Source organism: Pelobates fuscus, chromosome 5 (assembly GCF_036172605.1).
Source record: "Pelobates fuscus isolate aPelFus1 chromosome 5, aPelFus1.pri, whole genome shotgun sequence".
NCBI classification, from domain to species: Eukaryota; Metazoa; Chordata; class Amphibia; order Anura; family Pelobatidae; genus Pelobates; species Pelobates fuscus.
In genome coordinates, this window is record NC_086321.1 from 169,422,954 (window position 1) to 169,442,692 (window position 19,739).

General features: G+C 37.3%; 2 protein-coding genes across 8 annotated transcripts in view; one reads left to right on the plus strand and one right to left on the minus strand.

The window, feature by feature from the left end:
* The window catches only part of GIT2 (GIT ArfGAP 2), a 101,329-nt gene extending 90,850 nt beyond the window's left edge, over window positions 1-10,479 (plus strand). For 2 of the 7 annotated variants that reach the window (XM_063454659.1, XM_063454653.1), the window contains 5 exons: window positions 3,642-3,724; window positions 3,875-4,063; window positions 4,642-4,767; window positions 8,748-8,811; window positions 10,170-10,479. In XM_063454659.1, coding sequence (XP_063310729.1) covers window positions 3,642-3,724; window positions 3,875-4,063; window positions 4,642-4,767; window positions 8,748-8,811; window positions 10,170-10,382 — 675 coding nt within the window. In that variant the 3' untranslated portion in view covers window positions 10,383-10,479. Of the gene's footprint in view, window positions 1-79; window positions 170-3,641; window positions 3,725-3,874; window positions 4,064-4,641; window positions 4,768-5,625; window positions 5,729-8,747; window positions 8,812-10,169 lie in introns of all 7 variants that reach the window. The other 5 variants (XM_063454656.1, XM_063454652.1, XM_063454658.1 and 2 more) reach the window with 5 other exon arrangements.
* Window positions 10,480-19,309: 8,830 nt separating this feature from the next.
* The window catches only part of TCHP (trichoplein keratin filament binding), a 49,876-nt gene continuing 49,446 nt past the window's right edge, over window positions 19,310-19,739 (minus strand). Inside the window, exon 14 of the transcript XR_010090946.1 lies at window positions 19,310-19,654. The gene's annotated coding sequence lies outside the window, so the exon portion shown is untranslated. The remainder of the gene's footprint in view (window positions 19,655-19,739) is intronic.

Here is a 19,739-nt window from a genome sequence, read left to right on the forward strand (position 1 = left end):
TTGTTAGATGTTGTAGTTTATTATTTCTTTTTTTTTCGTCTTTCGAGTGTTTTTTTTTCTTTTTTGTTTTCCCCCTCAGATCGGGAGGAGTGCATTTGTGACCTCCTCTTCATCCCTGCCTTCCTTCCCCTCCACGCTTTCCTGGTCAAGAGATGAAAGCACACGAAGGGTTAAGTACCTTCTAAGCTAGATCTATTCCATGGAGGTCTTGGCTTTCTCCATGGATAGTGCAAGACCTCTCCTTTTGCCCTTTCTGCTAACTGTTTTCTGTCTCTGCATGAAGCAACAAGGCTGCATCATAACCTCATCCACCTCTGCCCATTCACACCTCACACCCATGTAATAATGCTACCAGCATGATCAGAATAACCAAACTTCACACTGTAGATAAGCCTTGTTTCTGATCACTTCTTTTCATGGGTAACACGCAGACTTATCCAGGCACGCTACATGCAGGTTATTTATCATATGACAGGGATGAACTATGTTTTAGTTTGATAGGTTGAAGCCGTTAACCAGCCAATGAGCCAAGGTGAGCATGGGAAATGTGGTTCTCAATATTCCTGCAATAAAACATGTCTCTTCTGTCATGTACAATGTTACATTTATATATAGAATCTATTGGATATGAATGGACAATAAACTTAATACATTCTACAAAAACCCAATTGCAAATTTACCTTAGAGAGTAATCCATTTATCAGGTGTAAACACAGTGTTTATTTTCTAATTTGTTGGTCTTCAAGTGACTATTCCAATGGACACGACCCCCATTTTGTTTGTATATTATATAGGTAATACATTTTTAAAAATGCCAAAAAATACTCACCTGAAAGCTACTCCAGCCCATCCTACATCGAGAAAAAGGCTCTCTACCAGTCTAGTACTTGGGGTTTGATTTTATCCCTTAAACCTTTGTCAAGCAGTAGCTTATGGGATATGTAGTGGAGCCACAGATGCACTGCACAGTAAGCTGTCGGTTTATGGGGGTTGTTGTAATTTTTCTCTTGACCCATTAACATCACCTATATATATCCATGGCTTCTGGGGGTTAGTAACTTGTATGCTGTGCAGAAAATGCCCAGTAGATGAGGGACCCAGAAGTGGATGGAATGTGTGATTGAAGGAATAGGTTTCTCGCTCCATAATGTCTACACTAGTTAAAGGAACACTCCAATGGAATAATTTTGTATTTATTTATTTTTTTCATTTTTTTCTCTCCATAGAATTTATTAGGTATAACCTTAATGAAGCGATGCATGCTTTATTGCTGCATTTTGTCATGATTTGAGGTGCTTGTATGTGAAGGGCACTAGGATGCTCTAGAGAGTGTCCCTCTTTGCAATGTCATGTAGGCTTTGGGCCAGCCCCCTTTCTGGATATATGGGTATAGTGACACGAGCTGTTTCACTGTTGATGCCCGTTTCAGAGCCAGCCTATCTGTCCCAGTCTTGCAACTTCAAATATTACAAGGTATGACTTCTGCATTTTTTGGGGAGGGAGAGGGGAGTATATCTAAAATTTGCTTGCAAAAACTGCAGATCTCTTGCCTGCAGCCTTTGCAATACCTCCCCATTTTTCCCAGGCCAGAATTTCAGCTTGTGCCAGGGAAAATGTCCTATTCACTTTCTCTGTAGATCACTGTGTTAATCAGAATCAATTTTTTTTTTTTTGACCCTAGAATTTAGAAATTGGGGAAATGTTTAATAATTTCTTTGTGGTGAAGGACATCAAACCAACCAGCTTGCAGTTTATTTGCTTACTGTCTGTACTACTGGCATTTAAGATATTTTTAAATAATTTTTTAGAAGACTTTTAAGAACATATGTTCATCTGTAACAAACTAATACAGACACTCCACCTGAACTATTTATATAATTTTATATAATAAAATATTTAAAGGATCACTATAGGGTCAGGAACACAAGCATGTATTCCTGACCCTATAGTGTTAAAATCGCCATCTAGCACCCCTGGGCCCCTCATGCCTCCTTAAATATAGCAAAATCTTACTGTATTCAAGCCTGAAGCTGTAAATCTGCATGCTGTTTGCCTCAGAAAATCAAGCAGTCTGCTGACAACATCAGAAGTGGTAGCCTGATCCAACCACAGTGCTTCCCCATAGGATTGGCTGAGACTGACAACGAGGCAGATCAGGGGCAGAGCCAGCATGATTCAAACACAGCCCACACTCAGCATCTCCTCATAGAGATGAATTGAGTCAATGAATTGCTGAGGAAAGTTCAGTGTCTGCATGCGGAATGTTTGGATGCATTTTAGGCAGCAATGACCCAGGAAGGATCTCTAACAGCCATCTAAGGAGTGGCCAGTGAAATTATCACTAGTCTGTAATGTAAACACTGCATTTTCTCTGAAAAGACTGTTTACAGCAAAAAGCCTGAAGGTAATGATTCTACACACCAGAACAAATTCAATAAGCTGTCGTTGTTCTGGTGACCATAGTGTCCCTTTAATATTCCATCTAGAACAAATTGCAGTTACATCATTGTAGTCCAATACACTGACTTGAATGTGGGTGTGTTCTGAAATGTGATAAGCAATGCTGGTGCCACCCCTTCCTCAAGCTCTTATTGACAGAGAGTGATATTTATTTTCTGTGTTGCTCTGCAGACACACCTGTTACTGCATTTTGATTTTTATAATTGTATCTTTTGGAGGTGTGTAGATACTTGGCAGAACACTATATCAACCTATCAATGTCTGCACTGGCATTTATAACTTTGACTGCCACACAGAGGGAGGAGTGGTAGATGATTATACTATACAAAGCCAACCTGTTGGGCAAGTTCTAAAAAAAAAAAAATGTTGGGAAAGAGCAACATGGTGTAGAAGAAACAGGAGTGATATCTCACAAATAGGGTCATGATAAGCATAACCACTTTCCTTTGAGGTGCTTGTTTTTCCCAAGGGTGGGAGGGGGGGGGTTCTTGGAAACAGAACATTCTTAACATTCACACCATGAAAATATCACAACATAACAATTTAGTCAGCGATTCTGCTTTAAGCTCAGTCACATACATTGTCTATCCTTTAGAGAATGTAAAATGGAGTCACTCCTGCAAATATTCAGGTAGTTTTGTGATTATTTGGATTATCCCAAGAGGGTATCCTGTTATGTCTACTAGCCATGCCCAACAAAGGATTGTTATGGTCTGTTCCACTTGCTGTTTGATATTCTGTGAGTGGATGTATGCATGAATGTGCATTGTTTAGGATTAGAGAAAATGGAAAGATGTAGCTTTTATGACTGATTCAACAATATCGAACTGCATTTGTTATTTCAGTAATCTTTAGCTCTGAGGCCAGTTATTCTGCTCTTTTCTCCTTATGTCATGTCATCAGGTTATTCATCCAAAATACTCCTACTGACAATCTCAAGGAACACAACCCTAAAACTGTGTCCTAAACCTGTTCCATCAGGAATCGTTTGGATAATGATACTGTAGACCTGTTTCTAGTTATTTCTCCATGGTTATCGATTTTTCAATTCGGTTATAACAAAACTCTTTGTTATGTGGAAATATACCTATGAGTAACACATTTATTCTTTCTTAAACTCTTCCATTATTTTGCCCGCAGCAGGTAGACGCAAATGTAAAATGGTTCTTTACTCACTCTAGGGATCAAAAGTAGAAAAGCAGAACAGCATGCCAGGAAGTGACTATGACAACACCGTTCATGAGTCTGAGCTTGACGAAATAAGGTACGGTTGCGTGAAAATCAAGTTGAGCCACATCATCATTTAACTTGTAACTTACTGGATAATATTGAATTAAACCTGTTGCAGTTGATGCCCTGAAAGTCTTGCAAATGGCATTGTGATGTCAGTTCACCCAGATTTATGTATGTGCAGCTCAAGCAGGAAAATGAGGCAGAGAAGCATGGCGTGGCAAGGAGAAGGAGCCATTCCTGAAACTTCAGACCGTGATGCAGATGCAAGTGCTGTCTTACCCAGTACAGAGGATGTCATCCGAAAAACTGAGCAAATAACTAAAAACATCCAGGAGCTCCTAAGGGCCGCTCAAGAAAATAAGCATGACAGGTAAACAACCAGAAATTGTAGTAATAGCAATTAGTAGAATGTAGCATTTTCTACCCATCTTATTTATTTAGTTGAGGTGTTTGCAATTTACATAGTTTATAAAATATCAACAACTCTATCCAAAAATAAAAATATCGTTCATACATTAACTGTAACCTTTTTTTTAGTATTGCAATATATGACAGTATATTTCATGTACAACTCATCAGTTCAAATTGAAATGTGTGTGTGTGTGTACTCAAAATAAATATAAAATATATTTTTTTTAAATAGCCTAGTGACTACTCTGTCCAATATTTGGAACTTCAAAATGTGGAAGGTCATTTTTGTCAGTTCTGTAGAGGTGTGTTTTTTAGTTTTTTTAGTTTTTTTTAAAGCAGGTATATGACATCACACACCTATCATGGTGTCAATTTTCAAACAATATGATCTATTATGACTTCCAGTTGATTTTACGTTTCTAGATAAGGAAAAGCTGACTTATCACACATCACTCCTGAAGTTTTTAAAGAATTTGAAATATTGAATCATTTTTTTCCTGTTTCTCTCTGTCCTATCCATCACTTATCCTGCTTCAGACCATTTGAGCGTGAAAGTGTGAGCAAGCTGAGGCATAGCCTTGGCTGTTTTAGTACACTGGTTCCCTGGGCAGAGAGAGCCCCTCTACAGCCACTGACCCTCCAGCAGTCTGACTCTACCTCCTGGTATTCCGGCCTCTGTCCCTGTTTCCCAGGCACAGTGACCTCTTTCTTTTTATGTGTTTGCCTGTCTCTATCTCTCTCTTTAATACTAGCAGCCATGCCCAGTGGTGGAAGTAACTTAGAAAATGCTGCTAATTTTTAGTGCCTTCGATTTAAACTGGGAAACACGTCCATTATATAACAGCAGTAGAACAACCGTTTTAACTCCTGCCAGTTCGGCATTGATGTTAATCCTACTGGCAACAGCTGACTTAAGGGTAAAAAAAGAACCTTATTTCCATACGTAACTGCATTATTCCTTCTTCTACCTCTGGTCATGATTAAAGACTATGCATGTGCAAAGAACTCGATTTTAATTGGTGCTTACGTTCCCTGTTGCCTTTATACAGCCTATTATTTCTATTAGACAATGGAGTTGCATGAAGTCATTTTCTCAGAACAGTATAATTAGGCAGGGCTCCCCCACCCTGTGCTTAAACACACCCAACAGTGTGCAGGGTTTCAAGATCTCCTTACATGTGCAAACATGAATACCTCCAACTGTGCTCATGTGGGGAAATTGCCAAAATCCAGAACAGTTGGGTTCTCCTTGTGAAAGGCAGTGGCCTGGAGTAGGTTCCCCTTTCAGACTCTTTGGGTGACTTGATAATATATTATCTGTAGAATTTGAATCTCATGATGTTCATAATAAGACGTTTGAAGTATTTCTCAATTAATCCATGTGTCCTTTTCTAAAGCACTATGACTATAACTAATGAAACACAATGAAAATTATTTTGGCCCTATATTTCCTAGTACAATGACCAGCAATAACTATATAAGACTGGGTCATGATGGCCTTTTCTCTATCATTATATCCAGGATGGAAAAGTGTGGAAGAGACAGGCAGGCTGGCAGACATGGCTGTACACCCTGCCTGCAGATATGGGTCAATAGCTGTACACATCGAAGTTTTAAACTTAAGGTTGTGCATCCTTTTTTTGTGATTTTTCATTTTTTTGCAAGGGGAAGTATCACTTTTTCATAAAATTTTCTGAATATATGTATATTGTAGCCTTCTCAATAATGGGGCTACAGCTTTGCAGTGGAATGTATAACTTGATACATGTATTTAGAATTTCAGCTAAGGGTATATTCACAAAGAACTAGAATAGTCTATGATGTCTGAGGTTAACTGGGGTACCCCAAGAGGGAAAAAAAAGCTTTGAGATTTCTGAAAATAGTTGACCATGATTGCCATCTACCTTGTATTGACCAAAGCTGTCATCCATCTTGGCTTCTGCAAATTCCCTGTGGATGAGTCTAAATGGGACTTTGCTAGCAGCCCTGTGATTTTAGTGGGAAACTGATGGTGATACCTGTATTTGAGGTATTTAAAGTGCTACCTTAAATTATGACCTCCAATTAGTCATCAGTCAGAAGTACAACATTTTATAAAAGGCGATACTTCTCATGTTTTGATGTGTTGCCATTAATGGGATGCGTTTTGTGCCTACGTAATGTATCTAATACTTGTTTTTGACGTGTGCAGTGATTGATTCTAATCCAAAGCAATGTGTATTCTGCACAGTCTGTCTTTAGCTATTTCCGTAACCTAACTTGATATGTTTATCTTAGCACTTGTTTACTTGGTTCAGTGATTCTGTTTAAAATGTTAACGATTTATTCATGTAATTTTCTACATCGAATTTGCGCAGTGACTTGCTTTGGTAATTTAATTTATACCTCATCTAAATATTAAGGTGTTTTTAATTAAATGTAGTGATTGAATAAAACTGTCTTGGTTACTTACTAAACTGAGGGTATAAAATGATTAGTGCCTTTAATATATATATTAATATATATATATATATATATATATATATATATATATATATATATATATATATATATATTATGCTGCACTCACTGTGTCTTTCAATGACTGCCTGGTGCTAGTCGGCTAAAAATAGAAGGATAAAGTAGATAGCACTCCACGGTCTTTTTCGTCAATAAAAAAATAACTTTTAAAACTCAACGTTTCAGTCTGCAAATTCAGACCTTCCTCAGGACAAATCATCCTGATGAAGGTCTGAATTTGCAGACTGAAACGTTGAGTTTTAACTTGGAACAATAAAAGTTATCTATCTAATTAAAGATTTCTTTTTTACGCTACAAGACCGTGAGTGCTAGCCCCCCTTTTCTATTTTCTACAGTCAACACCCCTCAGTTACTAAGCAACAAACAATGATCTACTAGTTTGTATCACAGAAAAGGGACATTCTAAGCAGGATTATCACAACAGCCTGTGTTTAAAATAACCTTGCCACCTAAAATAAAAATTGAAAATAGCTATTTTATCTTAAATTATGAGAATCGTCTAGATTGCAAAATTTAAAAACAAATGTTATGCACTGCAGCTTTTACTGCTCTTTCATGTTTCAGAACATCATGTTGCATACGGGTACAGGGGTGTGGAAGTTTAGCGAATCTACTTGTCCTGACACAAAGCCTGGCGTGCTGGCTTTGTGTTGTTTGTGTGTTGGTTGTATATAATGTGTGTTTTGTCTATATATGGTTGTGATTGTGAAACACTTTCTGATACAAACACACATACACTGAAACACTATTCCACTCAGTAGAGCGGTGCCATGGTGCAAGAATTCTTTTTGGGCCACCCCCTCACAAGGTAGACCTCATGTCTATTGCACAACTCCACTCCTGCAATGATTTGCCAGCTGGGGATCTCTTATTTGCCAATCCTTGCAGGGTTGAATTTAATATTGAGCAGTATGTTTGAATGTAAGCATTTTTTTGTATGGAGTATTTATCTGTTTGTAGTGTTGTGTTGAGTGCTTTTATGTACTGTTGCCATTTGAAAGCAGTGGTTTACCTCTGTGTAGTGTTTGTGTGCAGTGTTGATGTTTGAATGCGGAGATGTATGCACATATATACTGTCACTCGAACAGACAAACATGCATGTACAGTCATACGCAATGACGCATGCAGATACGTATACACAGATCCACACAATGACACAAATTCTGGCACTAATACAAATACACTAACACAGATACACAGGGGCACACATTAACACACAGATATACATACACAGATACATTGACATACATACACACAGATACAGAGATACGGACACAAATGCAGACACACACACACAAACAGGCAAGATGTACATATTTTAAGCCACCCTCCTGTTTCCTACCTTTTTTGGTGCAGGAGGGTTGCTTCCCTGGGGTCCAGATGGCTGGCTCAGGCCGTTGGGAGTAAGATGATCTCCCACTCCACTCCTCGGCAACCCTCCCTTGCAACACAGTGTTACCTGGAAGTGACAGGGCCGTCACCTCCTCCAATGCTTCCTGAGATTAGATGTGTACAAACTACACATTCTCTGACACTCACACACATCATAGTCCCATTAATTATTTCAAATTAATCTGAAACTGCCTGGATGTCATGTCGCTCTCTGCCATGCACACTTTGCACAGTGTGTCGGCTACTGGGATATGACATCATGCTCTAGGCTGGAAAAAAGAGGAATGTGAGGCACACCCAGAACATGCTTTTCTCAGCAGTGGTGCTGCCATACGTATGTCATACTGTATCTTGGCGGCTTTCAGGCCTGTGCATGGCAAGGAGTGGCTGGATACAGACGCACCTCCCACCTATCTGTATGCCACCAGTAAGTAGCAGGCGGCCTTGCGCCTGCCTGGGAGACGCTCCCTGTGTGGCAACACACCCCCTTTCCAAAGGCCGCCATGCCACTTGCCCATGGCAGGGCTGAAAGAATAAAAGACACCTTCTGTTCGATTCGTTTTATATACGAAATCTGGGCTTCATATTTATCAATGGTGGATATTTAAACTACTAGTATCTAGTGTGTGTGCGTGTTATCTAGGTATTATATTACTAATGGCATAAAAGCCTGACATTGTAATGTATGTGGGTATGAGCACTAGACCTCATTGTCTTGTTTCTTCTTGCAGCTACATACCATGCTCAGAAAGAATACATGTTGCAGTGACTGAAATGGCAGCCCTGTTTCCAAAGGTAAGAGTGATCAGTTGAGCTGTTGTTTTGTTCGTTTTTTAAACTTGCAACATGATTCTACAAATAATTTGGAAGTTGAAATTTTAATTTTGTTGATCTGTGCTTCTAGTGTTAGTGCGCTGGTTCGCCAAGGGAAACTATACATTATATTTATTTTTTATTTCGGGATGAGAAGGTCCCTACCGTTTTAGTGACTTCTTTCTAAAAGCGTAACGCTAATAACCTTTTACTTTTTTCCAGTCATTGCTGCAGCCAGATCAGCCTCTTTTCTTGTCATCAAGATTGATGACTTCTTGCTGACTTTATGTACAATCAAATGCTTCTCTTAGAGAAGCAGTGTGGACAAAAAGCATATGCGCAGAAAGAGTCCTCTTCAGCCAATAAAATGCTGCCGGCATTGTGAGCACATCAATTGTCAAGAACGGAGTCTGACTTGGTTGTGGGTGTGGAAGCACCATCTAGTGGATGTCAGAGCCATTGGAGGTGTAGTTAGCCCCACAATGTAAACTTTCCTCTTCTCCAAATTGGCTACAATTTACATTGTGGGGAATGAGACTGCAGAATCACAGTACAGAGGCCACTTTATTAAGATGCTTATAGTGGTCCTTTATTACGCCTGTTGAATTCACAAATGATGAGAATGAATGTCTGCCAATGTGGGGCACACAACCAGTCTACATGCATCCATTTGGATAACACTGCTTCTTGTAGTACTTAAAATGGACTTTGTACATTGAGAAATGTCCTGAAATCGGGGCTATTTAATTTTTTATGCCTAACATTTGAATGGCCCAGTATTCTAGTACTTTTTTCAGTAAAAGATGGTTATACCAACTAAAACTTCCAAGCCATTTTAGACTAGCATTTCTAGAGTACTATATTGTGAATAACATTACACACTTGTACTAAATTGTTGTCTGATTGTATTCATTGGACATTACTGTGTTGTTTTGAGGGGCTTTGTGTGGTGGTAGTTCACTCACTCTATCAGCAACCACCTCAGTCTTGGTGGCTGGTGCCCAGGCTTTCAGGATTAAGAGCCTTACTATGCAGCCAATAGGCCCAGAAGGGGCTACTCTCCTAATTTGGATGTACATTACTCTTTGCTCCAACTTTACGATAACCAACATTGTGTCAGCCTGCATGATTGCCACATAGACTGACTAGCATTGTTACAGAGCATATTGCAGGTTACTGCAGAGTCTATTAGAAAGCAAGAATCAATCTGCTCTTTGTGTGACTAGATTAAAATATTAAGGAAGAAACATGGCTAAATGTGCGTTTGTTTGTGGTGCTCTATTTAGTTTGGAACTTTTCTGCTGAGTACAGATTAGTTACTTTGCTTATTATCTTCCCAGAAACCCAAGTCTGACATGGTGAGAACGTCGCTCCGGCTGCTTACGTCTAGTGCTTATAGACTCCAAACAGAATGCAAAAAGACATTGCCCATTGAATCCAGTCCCACTACAGACATCCAGCTGGTGACACAGCAAGTTATTCAGTGTGCCTACGACATAGCCAAGGCTGCAAAACAACTGGTCACCATCACAACCAAAGAGAATACAAATTGAGTGACAGTATACTCACTGTTTTATCCAACAGAGAGGCAATTAAAATCATGTCCTTTTTATATATATATATATATGTTTTTTTTTTTATTGTAAAGTGTCAGGGTTCATTTAAAAAGAAAAATTTAAAAAACAGTATTTTTTTTTTTTTTGCATGTTTCTTCTAAATGTGTTTTATTCTGGACAATTTAACCCACTGCCTTATATATAAACTTGTTTTTTACTGCCAGTTATTGGGGGGGGGGGGGGGGGGAGGAGGGTGACATACAATAGTTACAAGCAATTGTGTACAATCTGCTTCCTGTATTGTCCTTGAAAACAATGACAAACTTAAATTTACACCATTTTTTTTTTTTTTGCACATTTTTGTGCCATTTCGTTGCTTTATGTAAGTGGTTTTGAACTCTGTTTTGCACTTCTAATCAGATATTTCAGCAGGTACTGCATAGTATTAATGCCACTTTAAGTGTCAGTGTTTTATCTCTACCTCTAACAATTCTGAAAACATTTGTCTTTATTTAAGACCTAGAGAGTGGTCACTTAATGCCTGAAGATTGACCATCACATGATTATTTACCTGGAAACCGGAGTAATTGTGGACAATGTGTGTGTACTGTGATACTAGTTTCTTATATTTATATTGTGTGAATAACTGTGCCACAACTTGTTGTCCTCGTTCCTGGCCAGAAACCATGTTAAACATTTTTGCGGTATTATTAAAATATTTAACCAGGTGTTTTTATGACCGAATTCATGCTGTAGATTTCAGAGAGAATTTGAGAACATGTTCTAACCTGGCAGTGCAAGAGTTCAGTGTATCCTATATTTGCATTCATGATTATTTTCTCTCTTACAACTTGAATAATGCAATAAACTGAAAGCTGACTGCAGGTGCTTCTTGTGGTCCATTGGGCATTAGCTCATTCTAGAAAAAGCACTAACGCTGAAGCATAGGCAGATGGAGAGAAGCACCTGTACCTTAAGATTTCAGTTTCCTTTTTAGAATTCTGATATGGGACCTAATTATAGTTGCAGACCATTGAAGAAAATACGGGGGAGAAGTGTTGGAAAACATAATTTACAGGGCTATTACCAAGAGTGAGAATCCAAAGAGAATTCAGATTTAAGGTCAGAGTAGCTGAATGGAAAGCATAGCTAACTTAGAGAATGTTTCCAGAATGGCTATTTTGACCTTAACGTTTAATACCACTTTAAATACTTTGAACGTTAGTGAATAACCCTTTTAGTTTTTGTCCCTACACAACCATACACAATTTGACGAGGGATAATATGAAAGTGTCAAGTTTTTAGCGGTAATTGGATGATTCCTGCATACCAGTAAGTATATATTACCACACTGTAATATATAGGTGATGGCATATATGACAAGAAGCTAGTTGTTGCATGGTTTGAAATGCTATAAATGACATGCTACATCACTTTGCTTACGGTAGTGTTAGTCACACTTGTTCTTAGAACACATGCAATAGACAAGAATGTAATGATTTCTCACTCTGCCTTAGCACAAATAGTGACTCAGTCATTTTCATTGAGAAGCTTGTGCCCAGCTACAGATATAAAGTCCTGATATGTTTGTGAATCCAGAGGATGCAATGTAAGAAACCGTACCTAAAAACAGGACTTTATTTTTACTATTTTATTTAAATCAAGTAATTATTTTGAGTGTCTGCATATTATTTAACCCCTTAAGGACCAAACTTCTGGAATAAAAGGGAATTATGACATGTCACACACGTCATGTGTCCTTAAGGGGTTAAAGTTAAAATATGGCTTATGTCAATAGAAAATATCTGCCATTACCTGCAGAATTCTATAAAAATTCTATTTGGTTATAGAGGCAATAAGGCATGATATATATATATATATATATATATATATATATATATTTTTTTTTTATTTTTTTTAAACAGCATTGTTAGAAACCATGGTTTATTTAGAGACAATTCTTGTGTCCATTAACCAATAATCAGAAACTCTCTCCTATTATATGACTGTCTGTGTCCCACTAGACGCAAGCGAATACACACACAAATTACATAAGTGCAGCACACCAATGCCATATTATAAAAGGGAAATCCTCATTTAACATTAGGCATCCCAATAAGCAATGCACAAAACAAAATGAAAAATCTTTACTAATGAGGCAATTACATCCAAATGTACATAAAGCCCAATTTATTATTGGGGAGGTATAACGCTATACAGGAATGTGATAGATGTATACAGAAATCTTTGATTGTACGTGGTTGTCTCTTGTGTAAAAGGACTGTAAAGACTGGGGTATATTATGTTGCAGTACTTTGATTCTGCGTTGTTCATTATTTACTAGGCTATGTGACTTTTAAATATTGCCCATTTTATAATACGTTATGTGCAGAAACTATAATTAGTTTAATCTATGTTGGTCTATCCTGTACAAAATTTAGTTCGGTTTTGTGATTTATTATTGTACATGGAGCTGCCATATATGTGCTGCTCTGGGAATGAGTATTAATATTTATAGATCTTCAGCGAAAGAAATTTGATTCTTCCTAAACTGGTAGTGCCAACACATCAGCAAGATTTAAAGCAAAAAGAACTGAAACATTTTTCCAATTCTGTTTTTGCCTAATTTTGTTACAACCACTCACACCTTGGACTGTAGCATATAAACATCTGGATTCATTGGCATAGATCAGGCACAGGCAACCTTCGGCACTCTAGATGTTTTGGACTACACCTCTCATGATGCTTTGCCAGCATTATGGGTGATGTAGTCCACAACATCTGGAGTGCCGAAGGTTGCCTATCCCTGGCATAGATAAACCATTGTTCACCTCTTACACGTTTAAAAAAAACAGGCATGTATGATGGTGTTCAGTATTCACATGGTTCAGTAGTTAGTTACTTAATGGAATTAATTTAGCACCATTGGCACTAATTATAGCTGTATTATTGATTATATCATGTTTACCATTTTTTGGCAAATCGGTGATGGATTTCTGTACCCAAATCAATAATAATACGTGTGTTCACATAATTTAAATTACAAGAAGAAAATAAAACCTGCTGCTTTGCTCTCTATTATTCAGTAGGGCAGTGTTGCCCTCATCATGTCTAAATTTTTCAAACAAATTTAGGAGATGGGATTGATTTCTTACCAGTAACACAGGCACATAAATTACCTTAAAGGGACACTACAGGAACACACAGCACTTCAGCTAATTGAAGTAGTCTGAGAGCAGTGTCCAAGGTCACTTAACTCTGCACTTGGTCATTTTTGTAGTTATTGATGAACTGCAATACTTGACTTAGAGGGTTAACTCCACCTCTAGTTGATGTCTACCAGACAGCCACTTGTGGGACTTCCAGGTGGTTAGGTGACTTTTTGGTCGCCTAACTGATGCATGACATCCTCACGCTATGCATGAGGACATCCAGCATCACCCAAGTCCTAATGCACAGCACAGCTAATTTGCATTGATCCCCTCTTTGACTGATGAGCGGTGGTGGATTTTGTTTTTTAACCCCTTCTTCACTACGGGGAGGGAGCACTATAGTGCCAGGAAACCAACTTAATTTTCCTAGCACTATAGTTTCCCTTTGAGCATTTGTTAAATTGATCCCTCCTTCAAAGAGCTACAGGTGTATTGAAAAAAACAGTAGGGCTTGTTTGGTTTCATATAGGCTGGCTAATTGCAGGACTTTGATTGAAATGTTATCCAATTAAAGGGACAGCAAAGAAAATGTAGCTTTTAAATGCTTAACAAATGTGTCATACTACCAATTCAACCAGGACTACACCTTTATACATATTTTTAGTCATTGGGACAAGCTGTACAGAAATTTTACCTTTTCATCAAAATAAGGAACTTGTACAGGCCTTAGCTAGATAAACAACCCATTCGGTATATCTTACCAAGTTCTCGGAGTCAATGTTTTTGAATACACACTAGAGTTTGTTTTTAATGAACCTAGTGAATGCCGTTTCTGATGCGCCAGTTGTTTCACATTACAAAGTGCTTAATGTTTTAGTTTAAGTAAGAGGGCAGGACGGATACGCGTAAAGACAGGGAAAACTACAATACCCCAACAATGAAAAAAATGGAAGAATGAGACAGCGCTTACTTAACTTATAGGCAGCAACCTTAAAAGGAATCCCTCAAACCCTTTAACCCCTTAAGGACACATGACATGTGTGACATGTCATGATTCCCTTTTATTCCAGAAGTTTGGTCCTTAAGGGGTTAAAATAAGACAAAAAAAACTATAAAAAAGGCTGCGCCACAATCAGTAATAAAAAGTCCAGTCAAAAGGCAAAAGTTTAGTCAATTTGAAAAAGTCTTTTTGACGTAACGCGTTATGGATATCTAATATTGTGTTCTTTTATATATTAAAGTATTTTTGGTCATTTTATTGTGCCAATTACCTTTTTTATAGACACAATCTATTTTACCCTGGCTTTTTAGTATTATCTTATTCACCTTTTATTGGTTTTATGTAAAACCTCTGAAATACATCTTTGGAAGTTTCCTGTACCTAAAGAAATCCTTAGGTGGGGATAAATCCACCCATGCTGTCATCACAGAGCAGTTGGTCTGCTCTTGTCTTGTAAGTACATTCTTTTATTCTTTTATCAATATTACCATACAGTGAGCACTATTGGTTGTCTCTTTTTATCCGAGAATTGGACAACAGTGACGGAGAGGAATCCATTTATATCCCACAAGCGGGGATTAAACCGCTGTATGCGCTTCACCCCAGAGCTGGTTATTAGCTCTGGCAAATGTGAGTTTTATATTATTACTCCTTTACGTCTATACTTGAATTTTACATACTGCACCATTGGTTGTCCTTCTCTCTTTTTATCTTTCATATAAAGTGGATCCACTGCAATAGTAGAAGACCTCATCACTAAAGACCATTTGTAAGGATAATATATTTGGACTTTTGCCTTTTAACTGGACTTTTTATTACTGATTGTGGCGCAGCCTTTAATACCCCAACAATGTACAATCAGTCCCATACCAGCAGCTATGCAAAGGATAAACAGAATAGCCAACTCTGATACTGCACCTGTATTTTCTTTTTAATATTTATCATTTTTTGGTTGGTACTAGGCTACTCTAGGTTTCAGGTATTGGGTGCAGCAAATGTTATGCTGGACTATCTTTAAGCCATTTGGTTAGATATCTAATGGATTGTTTGTTTTATTCTTTTTAAAAACCTAGTTTGTGAGTTTCTCTTTTTACACCAATATTGTCTAATATTGTTGTCTGGATTTGATTAATGAAGCAGGTGGAGTTAAAGGATATCATTTCCAACGTACCAGTATTTAATTCGAGAGATCAAAGCAATCTATGTTTAGATCTTGGCATCTTTCTAGGATTTAACTTGCTGACATAGCTCTGTCACCTATACTATTTAAATCAAGCCTCTGCCAGGCAGTCAGGTCATGATCAGATTTATCTTCCCGCCCCCCTAAAAATTTGATAAAGGACTTCATTGACTAAAATACAATGTGTGCGCTTTGTGTACATTTATCTGTGGACAGAAAAAAAGCTTTTAGATTGCGCTGTACCTCACACCATGGAATATACTTTTAGTGTTGCTTATCAGCAGATTCACACAAACCCACTAGCTACTTGTGTGCTTGTAAAATGACATTCTAATAAAACTGACTGCACAATCTTTATCAGTAATATACATCATATCTCTTTATATTTAAGATCATGCTGTAGCAGAACTCAGTCATGTCTTACCTGGCATTAGTATTCAGCTAGGCCAGGCATAGACAACCTTTGGCAATCCAGCTGTTTTGGACTACACCTCCAATGATGCTTTGCCAGCATTAGGGGGGATGTTGTTGTCCACAACATCTGGAGTGCCGAAGGTTGCCTATCCCTGAGCTAGGCTATCCTCAATGGCTTGTTACATAATCCCATAGAAGCATGGTACTTCACAAACGTGATTACTAAACACTTGAGTCATTGGGTAATTTATCAAAGTGTCATGGTCTTAAAACCTACCGGTAATCACCATGCAAACCAGTAGAAACAGGAGGTACATTTAGATTTGTGATTACTCAATTTTTTACGACTTTGCACCACTTTTCAGATAACTGTGACAGATTTGTTACACTGAATTTTGAAACCAGTATATGTAATATGTCTTGGCTTGCACCAATGGCAGTTTTTGGAGCAGTATAATATCCGTATTCTTAGCACTTTTGGTTTTATGAACTCAAATGCACATAGATTAATGGTTCTTTCAGTGGCAATCAGGTTTTTAATTATAACCACTTGTGTTTTTAAACATGACCTCTAGTGCCAAGTAAGTATTGTACTACTTTCTCAATAAGTGGCATGTTTTTGCTCGAAAAACAATAACTGCCACCAAAGGCAAAGTATAATCTTTTATGTAAAATATTAGCAGCCTGTGAATTCCAGAAAATGTATTTTCATTATATAAAACGTCCAATACTTTTTACTGCCAGTTCACAACAGTAATTTTTAATCATAGAAATATGAAATGCCTTTCAAATTTGTATTTATGTGGTATTATTAAACCATACCTTTTGAATATTGTATACACTGTTTATTAATGTACACTTATGTATACTTTATTGTGAATTTTATGTTACATTTTTTTTCTTTTCAACTTCTAGTTGTGCAATAAACTTATTTTTTAAGCAGTTGGGTATTTTACTTTATTGGGATTCTTTAATTTTTTTTATTTGTATTCTATTATCTAGAAACCTAATAGACACCTTCAAAATCGATGCATATTATGCAAAGTAAAAATCGCCTATAATACTACAGTAGCTCCTACTCTGTTAATATTCTTCTAGTGCCAACAGGAGCCTCTTGTGTATAATTAAAGTTCAGTTTACAGAGCAGGAGATATAAACTTCTAAAGTATGTTAACATCTGATTGAAAATTAAACTTTTCTTCCAGGCTGTGCCAGGGTAGGTGTGACAGGGACTGCCTAAACAGAAACAAGTGATTTAATAATATAACAAGGTGGGGGGTGCAACATAGAAGAAGTAAGAAATGCAGAATATATACTTAGTAGTAGCCGTTCAATATAAAAGTCCATACATAGTGTAAAACTGTGGATAATATAAAAGATGTAAGAAACGATAATGGGTCACTCACAATATATAGAGCCTAAAATAGCAGGCTCTAGCTTGATTGCCTGTGGAAAATCAGCTTTTCAGAGCTTTTCAGACTGTCCCCACGATCTTCCTATGGATACTGGTAGCTGATTCCAGATGCAGGAAAGCTGAATGATGGACCAGAGGTAGAACTTTTAAAAAAGTATTTACTAGCATAAAATAACAAATAAAAGGTAATACCATAAAAAACACGTAAAAATCATAATTTTCTATGTGACTATAAGGATAATAATAAAGGTTTCTACTATTGTGGTGACTGCATGGGATGCAGAACTTATAAAAATAGACCCAAAAAACTAGACTGCTTTAAATGACGGGTAGGAACATATAATTATAAAATTGACTCGCTTATCACATGTCATTCAAAGAATATTATATATGTCCTTAGATGTCCTTGTGGACTTCAACATGTCGGAAAGACATCAAGAACGTTAAAAGTTAGAATACGAGAACACATCTATAACATTAAAAGAGGTTTTTTTGAAACAATGTTTCCCTACATTTTCTTAATCATGGAGGAGACCCCGCGGGGCTCAGTTTTTATGGTTTTCAGCACATTAAACCACATCGGAGGGGTGGCCATGTGGAGTCTAGTTTGAGCCGCTGTGAGATGAGGTGGATCTTTAATTTGGACACCCTATCTCCCAGTGGTCTCAACGTTGACTTCGAGATGGCAGCCCTAATATAATTGTATATTTTTTATATTCATGATATATTTCTAATTTTGTCTCCCTTTTTCTCCTTTTTGTCTATAAGGTTTGAGATATTTGCCTTTTATTTTTTATTATAGGTGTTCATATATGCAGCTAGATGTTGTCTAGACACTATATATCATCATGTTACAAATGATATTAAGTTGTTTTATATATTATGTCCAAACTTGTTTTGTATTATATGGTTACTGTTTCTTTTATTGTTCTATTATATTACATGAAGCATATACACTTATGTGTTTATAATGTAATGAGTTGTTTTTCAACTAGAAGAACGTTCACAATGCAATAAGTTGCTTTTCAATCAGATGAACGTTTTTTCTCTTTGCCCGTTTACAAAATGGGACTTTCTCCTTCACTCCCGATCATCTCATGGACGCATGATGAATGATGTAATGACGGAACGTGCGTCATGACGTCATACCGGAAGTGGAACTCAGCGGAAGATTCAATTTCCGGAAATAGGGATTTAAAAGAACGCCGAAAGGAGAAGACTTTATACACTTGAAAAAGACGAACTGTCAAAACGCGTTGTGTTTTTTATGGTATTACCTTTTACTTGTTATTTTATGCTAGTAAATACTTTTTTAAAAGTTCTACCTCTGGTCCATCATTCAGCTTTCCTGCATCTGGAATCAGCTACCAGTATCCATAGGAAGATCGTGGGGACAGTCTGAAAAGCTTGGAAAAGCTGATTTTCCACAGGCAATCAAGCTAGAGCCTGCTATTTTAGGCTCTATATATTGTAAGTGACCCATTACCGTTTCTTACATCTTTTATATTATCCACAGTTTTACACTATGTATGGACTTTTATATTTTGCAGCTTAAGCCCAAGGAATGGCTACTACTAAGTATATATTCTGCATTTCTTACTTCTATGTTGCACCCCCCACCTTGTTATATTGTTTTATCTCTGTTTGTAAGTGTCTTTGAGTGATTTTAGACACTGGGGGTAGTTGCCACTTTGTATACAGCACCAATCCACCTATATTTATTCCCACTTTCAGAGGGAATTCTTGTTTGTTTGTATTAAAAGTGATTTAATGCCTAAATGGCTGACAATTGAGCAATGAGACTGCAGGGGTATGATCTATATACCAAAACTGCTTCATTTAGAGTTCTTTTGGTGCCTTTAGTATCTCTTTAATATGAAAGTTCAAGGAGTGAAGATAAAGGCAGCCTCATTTACCAGAAACTTTAACAACATTGTCTGTGTCCATCTTCAGGTTTAAATAAAATTAATCTGGCTGATAAAGTAATGTCCAGCAAATTACACCACCGAGTAACATTATAAAATCGCCTATAATTTGACCATGTGATGTGCAGTTTTCTTCTAAACTTCACAATATAGTTCAGTCCAGGCACAGCCAAGGCTCACACAGCTAAGGAGGAGAGAAAGTTCTGAAAAGTGACTGTTAAACACTATCAAAATAATGATGGAATTTATTAGATTCTAAAAAAATTATG